We start from the raw sequence: 21,139 nt of genomic DNA on the forward strand, positions 1-21,139 counted from the left end.
CGCCGCCTTCAGCTCTGGGACACAGAACCCGACGAAGATATACGACAACCGCTACACTCCAGAAAAGGATTTGTTATCTCCACGAACGACGGATATTCCATCACCACGCTTTGGACCTAAGGGAGCGGCGCCCGCTTCCCGACCCCTCAGGTCCACCAAGTCAGAAGACTTTGGCCACGACGCTACTCGGACCCCGACCCCGCGTCCCTCCGACGAAGACTCATAGGAACCAGAAGGCATGCGGAGCAAGGCTGTGGGAGGCTCATAAGTCAAAACCACTATACTACAGCCCATACCCTACGCAGGGCAGCATTCTGTAACCAACCTGACATTCTATAGAGACATCGACAGTATTGTAGGCACTTATCTTCCTTCGCACTCATCAGAATGAAGAACCAGGCCGAGTAGACGTGAGCCACAAGACTAAGTAGAGTACTCATCCTAAAGCCCTCACCCTTGTAAAGCCAGCCCTTTCATCTATAAAAGGGGATGCGCTTCCTCCATCAAGGAGAGGGACTTTTGACCGAACAACACAAGACACACACACAGTCAAGCTGCTACCAAGCTCTTGACCTCCTTCCAACCCTTCCATCAGAGACTTGGGACCGGTCCCTCTCTCGATCATTTGTACCCTCTACTACGAACCATTTACGGTGCTAATAACACGAGCAGCAACAAACTGGACGTAGGGACATTCGGCCCGAACCAGTATAAATCTTGTGTCCTTTAGCGCACCATCCGAGCCTAACGTGCATTACTATAAATTTACTTTGCCAGTGCTTGTACAAAACACCGACAGTTGGCGCGCCAGGTAGGGGACTTACGCATACCAAATCAGGCCTTGGATGGCCACCCACGCAATCAGCTGGGCCCCGAGCGCACATGTGCGTTTCGGCGACCTAGATTTTATCGTCACACTAGGAGGAGAACTGGCGCTGACCCACACGGCCGCACAGTCTCTCCCTTCCATCAACCTCAGCCGTCTGAGGCTTGAGGGCCCGCGGGGCGAGTCCCTTGGACCCCAGTTATCTAGGGAGCCCCCGCGCAGCATCACCCTTTTTCCAGAAGGCCTTGTACTAAGCGCCCCGATAGCGTTTCCGTTCGGCCTCCGCAACGTCGCGGCGATCGCTGACCACCTTCTGGCACTATGCATGGTTCAGCCGCCTACATACAACAAGTTCATGGGGGTAATCGAACATGATCCAAAGACACTCTATGGGCTCCTCACGGAGGAACCAGAGTCGTCCTCTAGCTCTGACTCCAGTAAGGGGAGCCATCACCCTTCCCGGGAATGCTTCATGACGCAAACCCCCGAGGGGCACGTCCAAAGCGTCTCCGGAGAAGAGACAACCCCAACAGGCAACCCCGACGCCAAGATCGAGGCGGAGACGGTGGCTCCATCCCATGTAAGGATGGAGCAACTAAGAGCGCGAAAGCTAGATATCGATGACGCCGAACAACAGCTTGTCCGGGAGTACCGAAACATCTAGGAGGAGATCAAGCGTCGCGGAGACGGTGGGTACGCACGCGCCTCGGCCCGTGATGTGCATCGGAGGATCCTCACCGATGATGGGACTCTCCCTCACTTTGCTCGGGTAAGCCAGAACATCGCCGCCGCAACGGCCTTGCTTTACAGCCTCCTAAAAGCTGCGATGTCTGAGGATCTCCAGGCCCATAGGGAGATTCGCACGTTGCTTGAGCGTGCGGCGGTGCAGCAGGCGAAAAGTTCGTTGTCTCGATGACGCTAAACCGACACCAGCCAGCGCATGCCCTCAGTGCGTCCCACCAAGGACGCGTCCATTCACCAAACACCGCTAGGCGGCAGACAGCCCTCCACCGTCCTAGTGCATCAATGCCTCGGCCATGGCCTCGACGTACGAAGCATCATCGACGCTCAGAAACACGCCCACGGTGATGATGGAGAAGCAGCACGCCGCGGCTACCATCCCCGACATGGTGGACGCTACGACAACAACGAGGACCGAAGCCCGAGCCCCGGCCTGCCAGATCCTCAGGCCTTCGGTCGACACATCCTCAACGCTGCATTCCCCCTAAGGTATTGACCGCCTACCAACATCCCTAAATATTCTAGCGAAACAAATCCTAGGCTTTGGCTCGAAGACTATCGGCTTGCATGTCAGGCCGGTGGTGCGAGTGATGACGATTTCATTATTCACAATCTCTCACTGTTCTTGGCTGATTCGGCGCGAGCATGGCTGGAGCACCTACCGTCCAATGTCATTCAGAGTTGGGCGGATCCGACGGAGATCTTCGTGGGCAACTTCCAGGGCATGTACAAACGCCCTAGAAACCCATGGGACCTCAAGAACTATCGCCAGAAGGCCGATGAAACCCTCAGCGGGTACATCCGGTGCTTCTCTCGGCAGTGCAACGAGCTCCCTAACGTCGCTGATGCCGATGTGATAGGAGCCTTCCTATTCGGGACAACCTGTGAATCCCTGGTCCACAAGCTAGGACGCAGGGGTCCGTGGACCACTAAGAAACTCCTGGACATCACCACCAGCCACGCCTCAGGAGAGGAGGTGGTCGAAGCCGTCTTTGACCGCACCGACGACAAGGCGAGGCAGGACGAGGCCGCCGACGAAGGCGCCTCCGACCGTCCCACCAAGAGAAAGAATAAGAAGCAACGGCGTGACAACTCGCTCGTGGCCGTCACCGACCGTAAAGGTGGCCGAAAGCCCACGGAAGGCACTCCGAACCACTTTGAAAAAATGCTCGAGGGGCCATGCCTAAACCACGCTTTCCTGGCCAAGCATCTATACAAGGAATGTGGCCTCATACGCAAATACTTGTCCAGGGGCCTCAACAAAGGGGAGCAGGGGAAGGAACCTGCCCCCAGTACAGACGACGTCAAGGAGAAGGACGACACCTTCCCGACTCCGAGCGGCGCCCTGATGATCTTTGGAGGATCAGCGGCCTACGACTCCAAACGCTGCCAAAAGGTCACGCGCGGTGAGGTCTATATGGCTGAACCGGCCACGCCTGCCTTCCTCCGGTGGTCAGAATCCACCATAACCTTCAACCGGGCCGACCACCTGGGCGCCGTCCCACACCCGGGAAGGTACCCGCTTGTCGTTGACCCGATCATCGGCCCAAAGCGGCTCATAAAGGTACTGATGGACGGAGGCAGCGGCCTCAATATCATGTACGCCAAAATGCTTGATGAGATGGGCGTCGACCGAACGAACCTTCGTCCCGTCCGAGCACCTTTCCATGGCATCGTACCTGGTAGGCAGGCCATGCCACTGGGGTAGATCGATCTGCCCGTCACTTTTGGGGATCGGTCCAATTACAGGACTGAGACCCTCACCTTCGACGTAGTGGGGTTCCCTCCAACTTTTCACGCCATCCTGGACGACCGTGTTACGTGAAGTTCATGGTCATCCCCAACTATACGTACCTTAAGCTAAAGATGCCAGGCCCCCATGGGGTCATCACCATGACACCTCCTTCCAGCGCGCTTACGAGTGCGAAGTCGAATGCTGCGATCATGCCTCTACGGTCGTCGCCTCCAAAGAGCTCATCACCCTCAGGGAGGAGGTTGCCGAAAAAACGCCCGACGCCAAGACAACAACCGGGTCATTCAAACCAGCCGAGGGCACCAAGGAGGTCCTCATAGACCCCAGCAGCTCTGAGGCTAAGAGGGTACGCATTGGTACTACGCTCTCTTCCAAATAGGAAAGCACGCTCGTTGACTTCCTCCGTGATAACAAAGATATCTTTGCGTGGAAACCCTTGGATATGCCAGGCATCCTGAGGGAGGTCGCCGAGCATACCTTAAAAATTCACCCGGGCTCCAAGCCGGTGAAGCAACGTCTGCGCCGCTTCGACGAGGAGAAACGCAGGGCCATCGGCGAGGAGATAGCCAAAGTGTTGGCGTAGGATTTATTAAGGAAGTATACCACCCAGAGTTGCTAGCAAATCCCGTTCTTGTACAAAAGAAGAGTGGGAAATGGAGGATGTGTGTCGACTACACGGGCCTCAACAAGGCATGCCCAAAGGACCCGTTTCCTTTACCACGCATTGATCAAATAGTTGATTCCACCTCAGGGTGCGAAACCCTCTGCTTCCTTGACACATACTCCGGCTACCACTAGATCGCGATGAAAGAGTCTGACCAGCTCACGACGTCTTTTATCACCCCCTTTGGATCGTTCTGCTATGTTTCAATGCTGTTCGGTCTGAAGAACATTGGGGCAACTTACCAGCGCTGTATGCTCAACTGCTTCGGGGACCTCATCGAGCGGACTGTTGAGGCCTACGTCGACGACATCGTAGTTAAGTCCAAACGGGCCAACTACCTTGTCGCCGACCTTGACCAAACCTTTGCGAAACTCCACGCAAACGGCATCAAACTCAATCCCGAAAAGTGTGTTTTTGGGGTCTCGAGGGGCATGCTGCTCGGCTTTATAGTCTCCAAACGAGGCATCGAAGCCAACCCGGAGAAAATCTCAGCTATCACAAAGATGGGCCCGATCCAGAACATAAAAGGAGTTTAGCGAATCACAGGGTGCCTTGCCGCCCTTAGTCGATTCATTTCGCGCCTCGGCGAACGAGGACTTCCCCTTTATCGACTCCTAAAGAAATCCGACCACTTCGAGTGGACAGCCGAGGCTTAGGAGGCGCTTGACATGGTTAAACAATTTCTAACTAAACCGCCGGTCCTAGTCCCTCCGTGCAACGGAGAATCCCTCCTGCTTTATATATCGGCCACCACGCAAGTGGTCAGCTCCGCCTTAGTGGTAGAGCGAGAGGAAGAGGGGCACATCTTCAAGGTACAGTGCCCTGTGTACTTCATCAGCGAGGTGCTATCCGACTCCAAAACCCGTTACCCCCAAATCTAGAAACTCCTCTACACCATCCTCATCACCAAGAGAAAGCTACACCATTACTTCAAGTCACACCCTGTGACAGTCGTGACGTCTTTCCCCCTCGGCGAGGTCATCCATAGCCAGGATACTACAGGAAGAACCGTAAAGTGGGCACTCAAGCTAATGGATCAGGGCATTACTTATGCCCCCTGAACAGCGATCAAATCCTAGGTGCTGGCTGACTTCATCGCAGAGTGGATCGAGGTCCAGATGCCACCAATAATCACTAATTAAGAGTACCAGACGATGTACTTCGACGGATCGCTGAGGAAGAAGGGCGTCGGCATGGGACTAATCTTCGTATCTCCCCTTGGGGTCCGCATGAGGTACATGGTTCGGCTCCATTTTCCCTCATCAAACAATATCGTAGAGTACGAAGTGCTCATCAATAGCCTACGAATCGCTATCGAGTTGGGCATCCGACGTCTCGACGTTAGAGGCGACTCCCAGCTGGTCGTCAACCAGGTCATGAAGGAGTCGAGCTGCCACGATGCCAAGATGGAGGCATACTGCCAAGAAGTCCGATGGCTAGAGGACAGATTCGAAGACCTCGAGCTCAATCACATTCCAAGGCGCCTCAACGAAGCAGCCGACACACTCACGAAAGCAGCATCCGGCCAAGAGCTAGTCTCAGCAGGCGTCTTTGCCAGCGACCAACACAAACCCTCGGTACGCTACACGGGGTCAGAACAAGCCGATGATGGCCCATCTAGTCTGATCCCAGGGGCCGATCCGCCAATCGCTCCGCCCGACCCCGAGGTTATGGCGCTTGAAGAGGACCCAGCAGCGGAGTCCGACCCTCCCGATGACTAGAGAACTCTTTACCTCGACTACCTCCTCTACGACATACTACCGGCAGACAAGACGGAAGCCCGACGGCTCGCGCGACGTGCCAAGTCCTTCGTTCTTGTAGAGGGCAAACTCTACAAATGGAGTCACATCGGTATTCTGCAACTCTGTATCCCTAGCGAACAGGGGAAGCTCTTGCTGGGTGACATCCACGGTGGAATATGCGGTCATCATGCCGCACCAAGAACCTTGGTTGGAAATGCATTCCGACAAGGCTTTTACTGGCCCACTGTAGTAGCCGATGCCGAGCAAATTGTACGCACCTACGAAGGGTGTCAGTACTATGCTCGTCAAACACACCTCCTGGCCTAGGCACTCCAGATGATCCCCATCATGTGGCCCTTTGCGGTCTGGGGGCTCGACCTGGTTGGGCCACTCAAAAAGGCGCCCGGGGGCTTCACCCACCTGCTTGTCACCATAGACAAGTTTACAAAATGGATTGAAGTTCGACCAATATCCATGATCAAATCCGAGCAAGCTGTGCTATTCTTCCTCGACATCATTCATCGTTTTGGAGTACCGAACGCCATCATCACAGACAACGGCACGTAGTTCACCGGTAGGAAATTTGTTCGATTCTATGATGAACAACACATCCAGATCAATTGGGCAGCCGTCGCACACCCCCGGACGAACGGGTAGGTCGAGCACGCAAACGGCATGCTCCTTCAAGGCCTCAAACCCAGAATTTTCAACCGGTTGAACAAGTTTGGCGTGCGCTGGCTCGCTGAGCTCCCGACCGTGCTCTGGAGCCTAAGGACAACTTCTAGCCGGGCCACCGGCTACACACCCTTCTTCATGGTCTATGGTTCTAAGACCGTTCTTCCAACGGACCTTGACTATGGAGCACCAAGAATCAGAGCATACGACGAACAGGGGGCCGAGGCATCCCACCAAGACGCCATGGACCAGCTAGATGAAGCCCGCGACATCGTCCTCCTCCATTCGGCTAAGTACCAACAGGCGTTGCGATGGTACCACAGCCTACGGGTGCGGGGTCGAGCCTTCAACGTCAGAGACCTCGTCCTCCGCCTTGTGTAGAGTAACAAGGACCGCCACAAACTCTCCCTGCCCTAGGAAGGGCCCTACGTCGTCGTGGAAGTACTTCACCCAGGTGCCTATAGGTTGAAAACCATCAACGATGAGGTCTTCACCAACGCCTGGAACATTGAGCAGCTACGTTGTTTTTACCCTTAAAATAAGCGTATACTCTTCCTTATCAGTTTTTGTCATTACAAAACCTCGATCCTTAGTGACTTCCGACCCCTGCAAATCGTGAGGGGTCAGACCTCACTCGGGGCCTGACATGAGTAATATAAGTATTACGCTTGCAAAAACCTCATGTGTTATATTTGCAAACATTCGTTAAGTTTTCCATTCTTCTCATAAACAAGTCCTAAGGGCTAAGATTTTGGGAACAAATTCTGAATACAACTAGTAGGAATGCGGGAGACCTACGCCCTAGCGGCTGCAACCTCTTTGCTCACCAGCTCAATCAGAATTAGTTCGCCAGTTCCTAGTTTCTTACGACTTAGACCATGAGAAGGGTCGGAGGGCACTAAAACCGTTTCTACAAAAAAGAGAGAAAGTTAAAAAACTGCTTGCCATAGGCAAAAGATGAAAATTTGTTCATTTTTTGCACAAATTCGCCACTTACAAAGCGATTTCATTACAAAAAGGACTAATATACTTGTAAATTCAGAGGATTGTTTACTCAGGGGCTTCCCCACAAAATTATTCAATCACAGTCTCTGCTTAGCTTTACTACGAGTACTGCTGCTGTCGTCGCGCCACGCTCTCCATTGGCGACGCTCGGGGCGTGTACATGGGCCAGCTCGTCTACTACGGCCCCCATGCCACGCTCTCCATCGACGATGCCCAGGGCATGTACATGGGCCAGCTCGTCTACTATAGCCGCCGTGCCACGCTCTCCATCGGCGACGCCCGGAGCATGTACACGGGCCAGCTCATCTACTGCGGCCACCGCGCCACACTCTCCATCGGTGACATCCCACCGCTTCGTGGGATCCTCAAAGGTGCTGTCATCTACGATGCCTCCACCAGGGCGTCCGGGGACTACGCCATCGTCACCAGCCATAACCCTGACAATGGCGTTAGGGCAGGAAACGCCTCTCGCCAAAGGAGGAACACAGCAAACGACGGCGAAGTCGACAACGTACAGCGTCCACCAGCGCTCCTTCTCCTTCGGCAGCAGCGACTCCTCAGCAAGGGTGGCACGCACCATCTCATCTATGTTGGATGACCTCCGGCTCGACATCACGCTCCAGATTCACGAACAGATTTATGAGTTTTCTCTCTCTCTGGCATTACTCTTCCTCACTCAGGAACCGCCGCGACGCATGGACGCATTCGGCGGAAAGGAAGAAGAAGGAGAGGTAGCGGCTCAGAGGCAGAAGAAGAGGTGGGATGAGAACTCCCCTCCCCCTCCCTATTTAAAGAGGAGACACTGCAGCTAAGGAAAGGCGAAAGACGGGACGTGCCCTGGTCGACGAGGCGTCCTCCCTCGGTCAAACTGGACACTGCCTGGGTATGGCCCGCCACTGACCCACTCCAGACACGGTAATTAAGGCACGCACATGGGCAGACGACCCTTCGCCTCCCCATGCAGGACCACGGAACGATCCAACAACAGGACCTCTGTAAAGGGGAGCCCAACAGATCTCCTGGGTCGACCATGCGGCCTAGGAGAGACGACGAACGAACGTCCAAAGAAAGATAAGCATCTCTGCCTTCTTACTTTACGCGTTAAAATTTATTACCGAACTTCTGACCCCGTCAAATGGTGGAGACACGAACATCACTCAGGGGCTGCCGAGGATGTCTACCAGTCTAGACATCCTCTTCACCCGACCCCTCTGTACGCTTGAAACCAGGGGCGTGAAATATGGGCATAAAACTTTGAGTAAAACTGGACGAACTAGCAGACCCTATGCCTCGGTAGCTACGGTGTTTGTGTTCACCAGAAAAATCATACTCAACGCCCCCCGCATCTCCAGCTTCGATGTCTGCCTTCTCAAGAAGGGTTCAGAGGGGTCTACCTACAGAATCTCCCCCAAAGGAGAAGCTGTCAGGTTGCCCAAGTCAATTGAACGGCTTGGACCGCCATCGAGACACAAAAAACAAAGAATAGCGATTCTTATGTAGGTTACTCCAACCTCATCGCAAACATCAGGGCCCGAACCCCGCACGGACACATCTGGTAGGAGCTTTCCGTCACTCATACCGCCAAGGTAATGTTACCGACCCTGCCTTCATTTCAATTATATTATACATATGCAAAACGTTGCATCCCAACGCTTCATGTCGCGTCACGAAATGGCCATCGCCTCATTCGATATAGGTGGCAGCAGGCCGAGGTTTGAAGGCCAGCCCACGAAGGGCTCGAGGCCGCCTCGTTCCAAACAAGAGCCAGGGAGAAGTAACCGAGACGAGCCCCAGCGGCCTTGCCCGACCCCGCTCAGAAATGGACAGGGGCGTCTCAACCTTTTCTCGTTCGATTCTAACCCTAAGCCAAACCCACAGAATCTCCATCGAGGAGAGGCCATTAGGCCGCCTGAGCCTATCGAATGGCTCGGACATCTGCTGGGAGGCGGGTTAAGAAGTTGTGGAGTGCCACTAGAGGGCTCTGCCGCCCCATCAGCAAATGATGGACCCAGATTCCACACGAACATACCCGTTAGCGAGCTCATTGAGCGTGATACTCAAGCCATCAAGGCAAGTGTCGTTTACTCAGCCCCTCCAATTGTGAAAATCAAGGACGGGGTAACACGCAAATTACGGCCGACCCCCATCAGACCCTAATAAGACCCAGGGGCTCGAGCCGGTCAATACAGGGACACAGGTGCGAAGGCCCTACCTTGTCGAGCCCATAGAGTCCCCAGTTGGGGATTTCTGTTGGAAGGCAGGGCAGGGAATATTGCAATGCCATCCAAGGACTTCGCCAACCCTGTCACAAAAACCATAGAATGGGATTTCATCTGAACGTTCCGATCTCCAGTAACCCCCGACCCCAGCAAATGCAGGGGGTCAGACCTTACTCGGGGGCTGGTTAAGGTACGGCTACCTCCCTTTCCTTTTTTTGAAATAATCTCCTTGCATCAAGACCAATGGCAAGATTAAGGGGAACATATTGGTAAGATCGCAAAAAATCAAACAAAACGAAATTACGAAGCAAAATCATGAAACTGCATCCAGACTCAAAAATACCGACACTTGTTCACATATTACATATAAGTTGTACTCAAAATTATTCGACTAACTACTCCCACGAAGGGAGAACCATTTCTTTCAGATTATCCGCCAGGTTTTTCACAAGAGGAGCCACCATCTTCTCAATTGCCTCCAGCTCGTCATCCTCATAGGTAGACGGGAAACCTTCGCTCATCACCTTCAGGTTGATCTTCTTCTCGTAATGAGCATGGGCGACGGTGAAGGCCTAGGTGATCCTAGCGTGAAAAGCACTCTCCTCAAGCTGGCCCACCCGAGCCATGATACCTGCGGCACGAGTCACGAGCGGGCTAGTCTCCACTGACTCCACCACTTTCAGGGCATCAAGGACCACCCCGACCGTAGCTTGCAGAAGATCATGCTCGTCGCTCTCAGTCTGAAGGGTACTTCGTACATGGGCAAGCTCCTTTTCTAGCTTGATAGAGACGTTTTCGGCACTCAACCTTCGGCTCACCGCGTCACCGAGATCCGCCCGGAGAGAGTGGACCACCTCAACGTCCTCGTCCACCTTCTGCTGAAGTGCCGTGGTCCTACTCTCGGCCTTCTGCCTAAGGTCCCGCTCCATCTCCAGCTCCTTTAGGACCTCGCCGACCTTCTCATTAGCCGCGATATTCCTCTGCAGCAGCTCGTCTCGCTCCTTTCGGAGCCTGGCGATCTCCTCCTCATCTAGCTTTGACTTCACCGACAAATCCTCAAACATCCCGTGGGCCTCCTCTGCGTCTTGACGCACCTGGGCCTCTCGCTCTTAGGCAGCAGCAAGCTGTGCGGCCATATCTGCTCGCAGCTGGGCCTCCTCGGAAAGGCGATCCCACTCTGCCTTCTGCTCATGGAGGAATTAGGATTTATTCCGACTACGAGCAACAAGAATCTGAAGAGAAAGAAGACTGGTATCAGAAGTACGAAAACACAAAAACATACGAAGAAAGAAGAAAACCAAGCGAATACCTAGGTAGTAGGAACAACGATTTTACGTAGGGCTCCTCTGGCCTGGTCCAGGGCATCCAGCATGGTCGAGATTCTGATGTCAAGACCCTCCCGCTCCATGCTCTCGGCATGATCATTGAGCGAGAAAAGAGCCGACGTCGGATCCTGGGTGGCCATCCACTGGAGCGGCGGCTCCCCCGCACGGGGAGTGGCTTCCTCCCGACAAAGGGGCCGGGGGTGGCTCCCTCCTGACCCTATGCGGTACCGCCACCACGCTCGAGGACCCTCTGACCGGACCCTCCTCCATCTGGGCCGCTTCGAGCGTCACGGGCGGATCCACCTGGGCCCCTGGTGGCACGGACTGCACTACGCCCCCAAGCACCACCGTGGCAGCGTCCGGCTGAGCCTGGCCTAGCGCGGTCGCAACCACCTCCGTCAGCGTCACCCGACCCTCAGCCAGCTGTACCACGCCCACCACGAAAGATGCCGCCTGCTCGGCAACCATCGAGGGCGCGGGCGCCACCACAGGCGCCGTTGGATCGGCCAACGCGGCCCCAACATCGGCACCACTCCTGCTCGAAACAGGGGCGACACCAGGTAGCGCCATCCGTCCCACCTGTATGGCGAGGCTCTTTTTGGGCGCCAGCCCCAGGGGGTGACCCATCCGCAAGAACCTACACAAAGGTAATAGCCATTAGGTCAAAATAGAAACAGAAAAAGAATGAAAACAGGGGAATTAGCAGCTTACGCTGACGCCATCGGCCGGCGGAAGCGTTTTGGGGATGGATCCCCATATCCCTGCCCCAACTCATCTGGGCGAGACTGTTTTGAGCCTGCCCCCTACTCCGAGGCAAGGGGGCTCATCTCCCTCACCTCATGGGGCGTGGCTCTAGAGCCGCTCCCCTCCATCATCTCATGGGGTGTGGCACCAGAGCCACTCCCCTCCACCATCACCTCGAGGTCGGCAGTGGCAGGCCCACCTTCCCCCATCCACCGATCCTTGGCCAGCACGCCATGCGAAGCGGCAGACTCTCCGGCCACCACCGACCTCACCGACTCACTCCCCTCCACGTGGAATGAGAAGGGTCCCTGCACGGACGGGTGGGCACTTGTCAGCGTGTCCTCATCCTCTAGGACGCCCCAATCCACATCCATGACTACCTCGTCGTCATCATCATCATCATCATTGTCGTCATCATCACTGCTCACGTCCTCTCCCCGATCCCGTGCCTCTTGCTTCAGTTGTTTCGCCTTCTTCATCTGCTCCCTTGCTTTCTTGTCCCGCTCGGCCGCAAGTCGATTCGCCACCGCCACGGCCTTGTCCTTTGGCAGTGGAATCGGACTATCTTTGAAGACTAGCCCCCTCGGTTGGTCCCAACGTCGCAAAAGCAAGTATAAAAAAATGGAGATTCAGGAAAAAGAAAGAGCACGGGAGAAGAGGGCTTACGAATTTGAAGAACCCAGGTTCTGGACGCATTGGGGGATGTCCGGGCATTGGATACACAATGTCGAGGACACTGCCTTTGGAATCCTTTGTCGGCTCCGTCGCCTCCTTAATGCGCTGCGCCACTTCCGAAAAAGGGAGTGCCTCGTCAACAAGCACCGTCCCCTCGAACGACATCCCAGGCATCATTCGATGCAGGGGAAGCACGCGCGCCATCAGCGGCGCAACCCTCCTCGCATGATAGGCGCCGATAATCCCCATCCCCTTTACGCCCTGTTCCTTTAGGGCTTGGAGGGTGGAAAGAAGGTTGGAGAGGTGTTTCTTGTCTTTGAACTAGACGCCCCAGGCCCACGACTCCGGAGCCTTTTCAATAAGGCACCCGGTGTACCTCGGCAGGGTGGCACTCACATCATCCCTGACATAAAACCACTGTGAGTGCCATCCCTTGTTGGAGGTCACCAGACGCATGAACGGGTAACCCCTCGACTGGGTATGGCACAGATGAACGCTGGCACATCCCATCGGCACGCTCAAATCCTTCCCCCCAACCTTCCTCTTCGACAAACTAATGGTAAAGAAATACCGACACAGATCGAAATGGGGATCGATCCCCAGGAAACCCTCGCACAGGGCGACAAACGCTGCCATATGTTGAACCCCATAGGGGGTTAGATGCTGCAGCTCCACCTCATAATAATCCAGCAGCCCTCGAAGGAATCTATGCACGGGTACCACAAATCCCCGCTCATGGAAGATGGCGAAAGAAATGACATACCCTTCGGGCGGCACTGGCTCACCCTCGTCACCAGGTAGCAGCCACTCCTAGACGGCGGACAGCGGGTGGAGAAGGCCACAACGGATGAGGCCCTCCAAATGCCATGAGGTGATGCTAGATCTGCCCCACAACTCCATTAAAGCGATTGGGGAGAAGGTGGGCGCAAGCTCGACGGTAGCTACAGGACAGGCGCAAGCTTGATGATGGCTGCAACACGGATGCGAGCCGGTCGACGGTGGCGGTGCGAGCGCAGGAGGCTAGGGCGATTGGCGGCGGATGTCTCAGACGCAAAGGCAAGGGAGTAAAATACGGAACCTTGTGGGCGAACCCCATGGTTTTATAGGGGCGACGGACGTGAGAAGGGCAACCGTCCGCCTCGATCTCCGGGCCTGCCACACGCACCGCCACGTCACGTCGCGGGACACGCGCCCGCGGTCCCTATCCTCTCCCACCAAAAATCATGGAGGACGGTTCACCTTCCCCAGGCAAATCTGGACTCTCTACCCATCTGGGAAACACAGGTCACAAAGACTTTTTTCTCTTTGGCCCACCTAAGGCCCAGAAGCTCAGCGACCGGCCCAACTGAGGACGGGTCCATGAACGATCTGAAATCAAGGGCGCAAGTATTACTGGGATCTCGGTCCACAGTCAAGCCCCAGTTAGGTTAGCCCTGAATGAGATCCCCGTGAACGGGATACCATGACCCCCTCAAAAAAATATCCAGTTGACGAAAAACTAAGTCCTTTAGCCTTACCCGCGAAGGGTCCGATACAACCCCTGGGCGACCCTGCTCGAATCACCCGGGGGCTCAGGGGCTACACCCATCGGGTGCGCTCGCGCGCACCCTCTGGTAAATTAACTCCGACGAAATCAAAAACACCCTCCAGGTGGTTCTATCCGAATCACCTAGAGGCTCGGGGGCTACTATCGGGGACCTAATACTAGGGTACCCTAGAAGGTGGAACCAATAACCACCGAACGTTAAAAACTTCTGGACGGATAAGGGCGCCGTAGCGTCCCTTGCTCGAATGACATGAGTTTGGTTCCGCTTCGCCCGACGCCTTTGAGATAGTTCTGCCTTGCCCGAGGGCTTAGGGCTAGTCTTCGTCTCGCCCGACGCCTTTGGGGCGAGCACGGTCTCGCTCGAGGGCTCAGGGCTAGTCTCCGTCTCGCCCAACGCCTTTGGGGTGAGCTCGGTCTCGCCCGACGCCTTTGGGGCGAGCTCGGTCTCGCCCGAGGGCTTAGGCATAGACTCCGCCTCGCCCGACCCCGGAGGGGTGGGGTCGGTCTCACCCAAGAGATAGGGATTGGTCTCTGTTTCACCCGACGGCCAGGAACGAGCCTCGCCCTGCTCGATATCTAAAGACTGGTTTCATCTTACCCGACAACTTCTCCCCGTTCCCTCATGATGATGGGTACAGGGCAAGACAAGACGTTTGGGTCAACCATGGCTCCAAGGACCATACCCTGCGCCCTGGCAGGAAAAGTACTGCCAGGGAACGACGGGACAGGTGCTTTAGACCCTTCCGGGCGCCGTAGAGCCCGAAAGGTATTACAGGTGCATGCTCCTCGCCCTGTAGAGTGGTAGGCGCCGCCTTCAGCTCTGGGACACAGAACCTGACGAAGATATACGACAACCGCTACGCTTCAGAAAAGGATCTGTTATCTTCATGAACGACGGATATTCCGTCACCACGCTATGGACCCAAGGGAGCGGCGCCCGCTTCCCGACCCCTCAGGTCCACCAAGTCAGAAGACCTTGGCCACGGCGCTACTCCGGACCCCGACCCCGCGTCCCTCCGACGAAGACTCATAGGAACCAGAAGGCATGCGGAGCAAGGCTGGGGGAGGCTCATAAGTCAAAACCACTGTACTGCAGCCCATACCCTGCGCAGGGCAGCATTCTGTAACCAACCTGACATTCTACAGAGACATCGACAGTATTGTAGGCACTTATCTTCCTTCGCACTCATCAGAATGAAGAACCAGGCCGAGTAGACGTGAGCCACAAGACTAAGTAGAGTACTCATCCTAAAGCCCTCATCCTTGTAAAGCCAGCCCCTTCATCTATAAAAGGGGATACGCTTCCTCCATCAAGGAGAGAGACTTTTGACCGAACAACACAAGACACACACACAGTTAAGCTGCTACCAAGCTCTTGACCTCCTTCCCACCCTTCCATCAGAGACTTGAGACCGGTCCCTTTCTCGATCGTTTGTACCTTCTACTACGAACCGTTCACGGTGCTAATAACACGAGCAGCAATAAACTGGACGTAGGGACATTCGGCCGAAACCAATATAAATCTTGTGTCCTTTAGCGCACCATCCGAGCCTAACGCGCATTACTATAAATTTACTTGCCGGTGCTTATACGAAACACCGACACCGGCCATCCAGGCTCCTGCCGAGCGAGCGGGCTAGCTGTGCGCCCATGCGCGCCCAGATGTGGTCGGACCAGGGAGGAAGAAGGCTCTCCGCCGTCGACGAGAAAGAAAAGAAACAGAGGGGAAGAGGAATGGGGCAGGGGCAAAAACGACTTTTCATAGCGCTTCTCTCTCCTCGCAAAGCAGAAATGTATATTTTATTAGACGGAATGTGCACTAGTAAATTTGACAAGAGCTAGAGTGTCCTCCAGTAAATCGCTCCATTTTAAATGTCCAACGACAAATGATGGTTACTTTCAGTGTCCAGAGCTAATTTTGCCTTTTTTTTATTTGGGTATCTGCACGATTTTTGGGTCCTGTAGAACACAGTAATGTTGTGATGGATATGCGGTAAAGTTTATGTCAACAAATGTGGAGAAATTAACATATATTATGAATGGATGGCCTGTTGATATCCAAACTCCAAAGTGTGCAAGATAGTGAATGCCGAAATGCTGAATTTTGGTTTTGATGGATTTAGGTGAAGTTTGCACAAGTTAAGGAAATGCTCTCATTATTATAGCAGAAACGCAATGTGAATGAAATGCTGAATTTTGGTTTTGATGGATTTTGGCATTCACGATGGCACGAATCTGGTTGACTCATAATGTTCTCATTATGAAATGCTTAATTCCGGTTGACTCATGTCTATAGGTTGTGTTTGTCTCGCTGACCTGTGAGGTCCACATGCCGACCCGCACGGTCCACATGCCTCAACCTGGTTAGCCCAGCCCAACAGTCCCAGAAAACACGTCGCTGCGCCGGCGCCGCTCGCGCCCTTCGCTTCCGGCGCCGACCAAAACCCTCGCTCCGCCGGCCGCCGCCCGCCAGCCGGCGCCGGGCTCCGGCGAAGCAAGGAGCATGGCGCTGTTGGAGGATCTTGTGGAGGAGGCTCTCCTCCGCTACCCGCGGTCCGAGCCAGCGAGCCTCGTCCGCGCCGCCGCCCGCCCTCGTCTGCCAGCGCTGGTGCCGCAGCATCTCCGGGCGCCGCTTCCGCCGCCGATTCCGTGAGTTCCACCGCTTGTCCCCCATGCTCGGCCTCCTCTGCAATTTCATTGACCAACACGGCGGCTCGTCCCCACCTTCACCCCCTGCCCGCTGACCCGCTCCGCGCCGACCTCGGAGCATCACCTCAACTTCTGGAACCAATACGGGTGGCACCAACTGACCCCGGTGCCAGTCGTTTGGTACCCGGGGCACTGCAACGCGGCTGTGCTCTGTGCTGCCACGGCCAGCGGAGCATGCGGCCACATCAACTGCCACGGTGGACCCTTCATCGTCGTCGCCGTTGGCACAGGATGCCACGGCAGTTCCTAGAGTGAGCTGACCTGTGTCCCTATGACACACTGGGTCGAATTGGTGACCTTGTGGGGAACACACTCTACTTTTAGATTGATTTGAGCAATAGCACTCTTAGGTATTGACATGAAACTACCTCGGAGGATGGTGGGCTGGGCTGAGAGCTGCAATAGTGGATGGTGCCGTCATACTCTCTGCCTGGTCAATGGAGGCGAGTCCCAATGGAGACATGGGATGGACACAAATCGAGTCATTGAACTTGTGAAGCTGCTCCCTGTTGGTCCTCTGTCTTGGCTGTGCCGATGGCATTGGAGCATTTTTTGTGGAGCAGATGGTAGATTATTCAGTATTGTACTGAAGTCAGGCCAGCTGAAAATATTATGTGCGGGCAATTACTTCCAAAACGTTCTTCCCTACAGCAGCTGGTACACTCTAGGTACAGTTTTTGCTTGGTTTATGATTTTCCAATGTTTGGGCCATGTAAATTTTTGTTAGTGGCATGAAAATATGGGTAATAGCACGGCAATATATGTGTCCAGGGAATTTATGAAAGTAAGAAATATATGTGTCCAGGGAATTTATGAAAGTAAGATAGATGTACAAGTACAGCTCTGTTATGCCGATCTGATACCTTTTATTTGGGTTACAACCCATCCTTGACACTATTATAATTTTCCTGGATATTTGATGTGGTGTTAGAAATTTTGGGCTGAAAAACACAGTGAAATTGTTACTCTATAGTCTATGCTCCAGATATCTACCTTGTGCTTGTGTTCAATGCTTCTCATTTCTTAGACTTGATTGGTTAAATGTCCTTGTCACATGCACTATATGGATGATATTGTGTGAATTAAACAAAGACAGGTGTTCCTCATGAAGTTTAAGTCAAACATCTCTTAATGTTTTGTGCAATTTGTTAACTGACAGAACTGAGGTTATAAGTTACTGTTGCTTGGTTAGCTATTTACTATTTAGTAGCAACTTGTTGGAACCAGGGCCGTCCCTGACATTTTGGTGGCCCAGTGCAGAATTCAAAATGAGGCCCTATGTATAAGAACAATTATTTAAAAAATAGATCTATTTTTTTTGTTAATCCTATCAATAGATAACTTCTTGATTACATCTTGACAAAAAATATATATGAAAAATTGTAATTACTAAACTACTATATTTTCTGTGAAACATGCTATCCATTTAGTTTTCTTTGTTACAAAATCTTCATTAAGATCTTTATAAGCATCCTTCTTCATAATATTGTAGCTAATGCTATTGTAGAAAACCTAATCATTTTTTGATATACTCCCTCCATTCCAAATTATAAGTCGCTTTGACGTTTTTGGTACATCCATTTTGCTATGCATCTAGATAAATAGTATGTCTAGATACTTAGCAAAATGGATGAACCAAAAAAGTAAAAGTGACTTGTAATTTGGAACAGAGGGAGTATCATTGTAGTATGCATATATGATCTTAGTAGTTTGAGTTTCAATTTTTAAACACGTCTCTGCTGATGCCACACTCGAATAAGGTAGCAAAATTATATATGTAATAATTGCATTAGGAAAACAACCCAATCGCTTTAGAAAAATAAAAAATCTCAAGAGGTCCAATATTTTCATTTGGAATATAAACTTGGAGTAATTTAACTCCATACACAACTTGGAGAGAGGGAGGCATGCTTGCCGGGATTGGTGAGAGACAAGAAGGGTAATAAAGTGGAAGACAGACGTTGTTTGGAGATGAAAGTATACTCAGATTTTCATTACTTAATTAACTAATTCGATCCCTAACTAGTACTAACAACATGTACTTAGATAAAAAAGAGGCCTTGTGCAGCGCACCGTATGCATAGGCCTCTGGGACAGGCCTGGTTGGAACATGTGGTTGGTTGGTAATAAAATGTTCACTGATGGCATGTCAATCCCATAACCAGCAGATCTTATTTTGATATTTGGTCTTCTTTGTGTTAAGTATATATGAAGGCCCATCCTATAGGCCCATATAATTGTGAATGTGATGTTAGTACTTACAAGGTTATTGTAGGCAGCAATTCGGAGCTCAACAATGAAGAATTGAGGATGTTGAAATCTGTGTAAAGTAGGTTTACCATGAAAACATGTTATGGTTTGCTGAGGACTAAGCTTGTTAATTGCACACATTGCACTCATTGGAGAGATTTTTTACTTGGCTATTGACTTACTGTAGGGCAGTGATGCTAACCGTAGGAATCTTAGGTATTCCATTATCTGCATAGTTCATTTTTTTTCTCGAACACACAGGAGAGCTGCGTATCATTGTATTAAGAAGAAAAAGTGGGTATAGAACCCTTACAAACAACACTCAAAAAGAGCCAAGACCAATCCCCACTAGGGATCCAACAAGAACAAAAAACCTAGACTGACCAAGACCAGCCCCAACCACCTGGACCTAGCCTTCCTCAGGTGCTAGGGCAGTGAGGTAGGAAATACCACGTGCCCCAGCCAAACCCCAAAGTTTCAGCTCATCTCTAACCTGGACCATTATCAAGGAAAGACTCGGTGAGACTCCATCAAAAACACACCGGTTGCATAGGTTCCAAATAGACCAACCAATCATCAAAGGAAGCGACTGTAGTGTAACACCCCACGTCCAAAACTGCTTATATGGCCCAGCTCCGCATGTGGAACGAGCCTGCATACGCGTAGCACCTTGCTTACACTTTTGTCCTCACTTCGTGCTAATCCGGAGGTGCTACGTTTGGAAAAACAAGGCTTATAAGCTGGCCCTCACCCTCCTAGACTTCCAAGGTGATACTAAACCCAACAACAACAACTCCACATGTGCCAATTGGGCCACATGGGCCAACTTCACAACTACTACAGGCTACTAATGGGCTGGGGTGTTACATGTAGGCTGCGGAGAAAGGCTATGCAACCCAACCCCTCGGAGTAATAGGAACCAGAATTCTCGGGCAAACACACAACCTACCAGCAAATGGTTGATGTTTCGGGTTCCTGATCACAGAGGGGGCAGCAGGTTGGGTGTGGTAATCCTTTCTTTTCAAGTCTATCAGCTGTCCAACATTTGTTGTGAGCCAGCAGCCACATAAAAAATTGACATTTGCTCGGAGCCCACCTGGACCACCTGCATAGTTCATTTCTTTGATATCTGCTCTGTTCCATATGTGGATACATACATGCTCAATATATAATTTTGCTGCTATATGATGGTCAAGTGAGAAACCAAAAACCATGCTTCTTTTCCAGGCTGTATTGTTAACTTTTGAAGATGGAGTCATTTATGCCATTTTTCTTGTGTAGTCAGCTGAGGCAGTAGAGGAGAAAAACAGATGATGCCACTGTCTTCAGCTGTTTTAGATTGATATGTTTCTCACATGTGAAGAACTTTGCCATGTGTATGATATGACTTCTGAATCATTAGGATAATTGATAAGTTCTACAGCACAGCGCATAGATACTGAACAACTGGTGGTGTCATTCCGTGTATGAGCTTCTATACTCCAGGTACAACATTGCTTGCTTTATGATTTTGCCAACTTTTGGAACTTTGTAATATTTCTGTTAACAATAAAATATGCGCAATATCATGATAATATTTTTTGCTCAACATTAGTGTGTTTATATAACTAGAATAACTGTCAAATCATTTTATGTCTACCTCTATGCTTTGTTGGGGATATTAACAAATTTTGAGTTCTACGCTGTCTAGACATTCCTATGAGCTAATTCATTTATTGTACTTGTTATGGAGAAACAATGGAGTCTTGACTCTTGATAGGAACCAAGTACAGTACAGTACAGTACACTCCACATATTTGCCTCGTGTCTATGACTCCATGTATAGTGCTGCACATTGCATAGCTCTGATTTACTTGATAAAGTAAAAGATATGCATGGTACAGTATATGTGTCTAACAAACAATTGTGTTTCTCAGGAGTTATAAGTCCATCTTCTCTCAATAATTTTGTGCAAATGTAGCTGTTAACTTGTGGACATGTGGATAGTAATTAATAAGTCAATGTTATTTGCTCTGCTATTAGCAACAACTTGGGTACCTGTGTTTGGTGAGTAACAAATGTTCATTGAGGATTATCATTTCCTCGATAAGAAAATGCAATTAATATTTTATTATATGAAATTGGAATGTCAAGTTACATCTAAAATTATAATGCTCCTATGTAAATATGTAATAAGTTTTCTAATGAACCCTTCAGGAAATTGGCTAGATACACGTGTTTTTCTTCTTCATCTTTTACACCTGTCTTGAAAATTGATGTCAATCT

At 51.7% G+C, this 21,139-nt stretch overlaps 1 protein-coding gene across 6 annotated transcripts in view; it reads left to right on the forward strand.

Moving 5' to 3' along the window:
• The first annotated feature begins 16,281 nt into the window (after positions 1–16,281).
• LOC136520102 (uncharacterized) overlaps positions 16,282–21,139 on the forward strand; it is a 126,999-nt gene continuing 122,141 nt past the window's right edge. For 4 of the 6 annotated variants that reach the window (XR_010775144.1, XR_010775145.1, XR_010775143.1 and 1 more), the window contains exon 1: positions 16,282–20,359. Coding sequence is in view for 1 of the 6 variants with exons in the window: in XM_066513502.1 (XP_066369599.1) it covers positions 16,419–16,564 (146 nt within the window). In the remaining 5 variants the exon portion in view is untranslated. The remainder of the gene's footprint in view (positions 20,360–21,139) is intronic. The other 2 variants (XR_010775134.1, XM_066513502.1) reach the window with 1 other exon arrangement.

The sequence above is a fragment of the Miscanthus floridulus genome, chromosome 18, assembly GCF_019320115.1.
Source record: "Miscanthus floridulus cultivar M001 chromosome 18, ASM1932011v1, whole genome shotgun sequence".
Taxonomy (NCBI): domain Eukaryota; kingdom Viridiplantae; phylum Streptophyta; class Magnoliopsida; order Poales; family Poaceae; genus Miscanthus; species Miscanthus floridulus.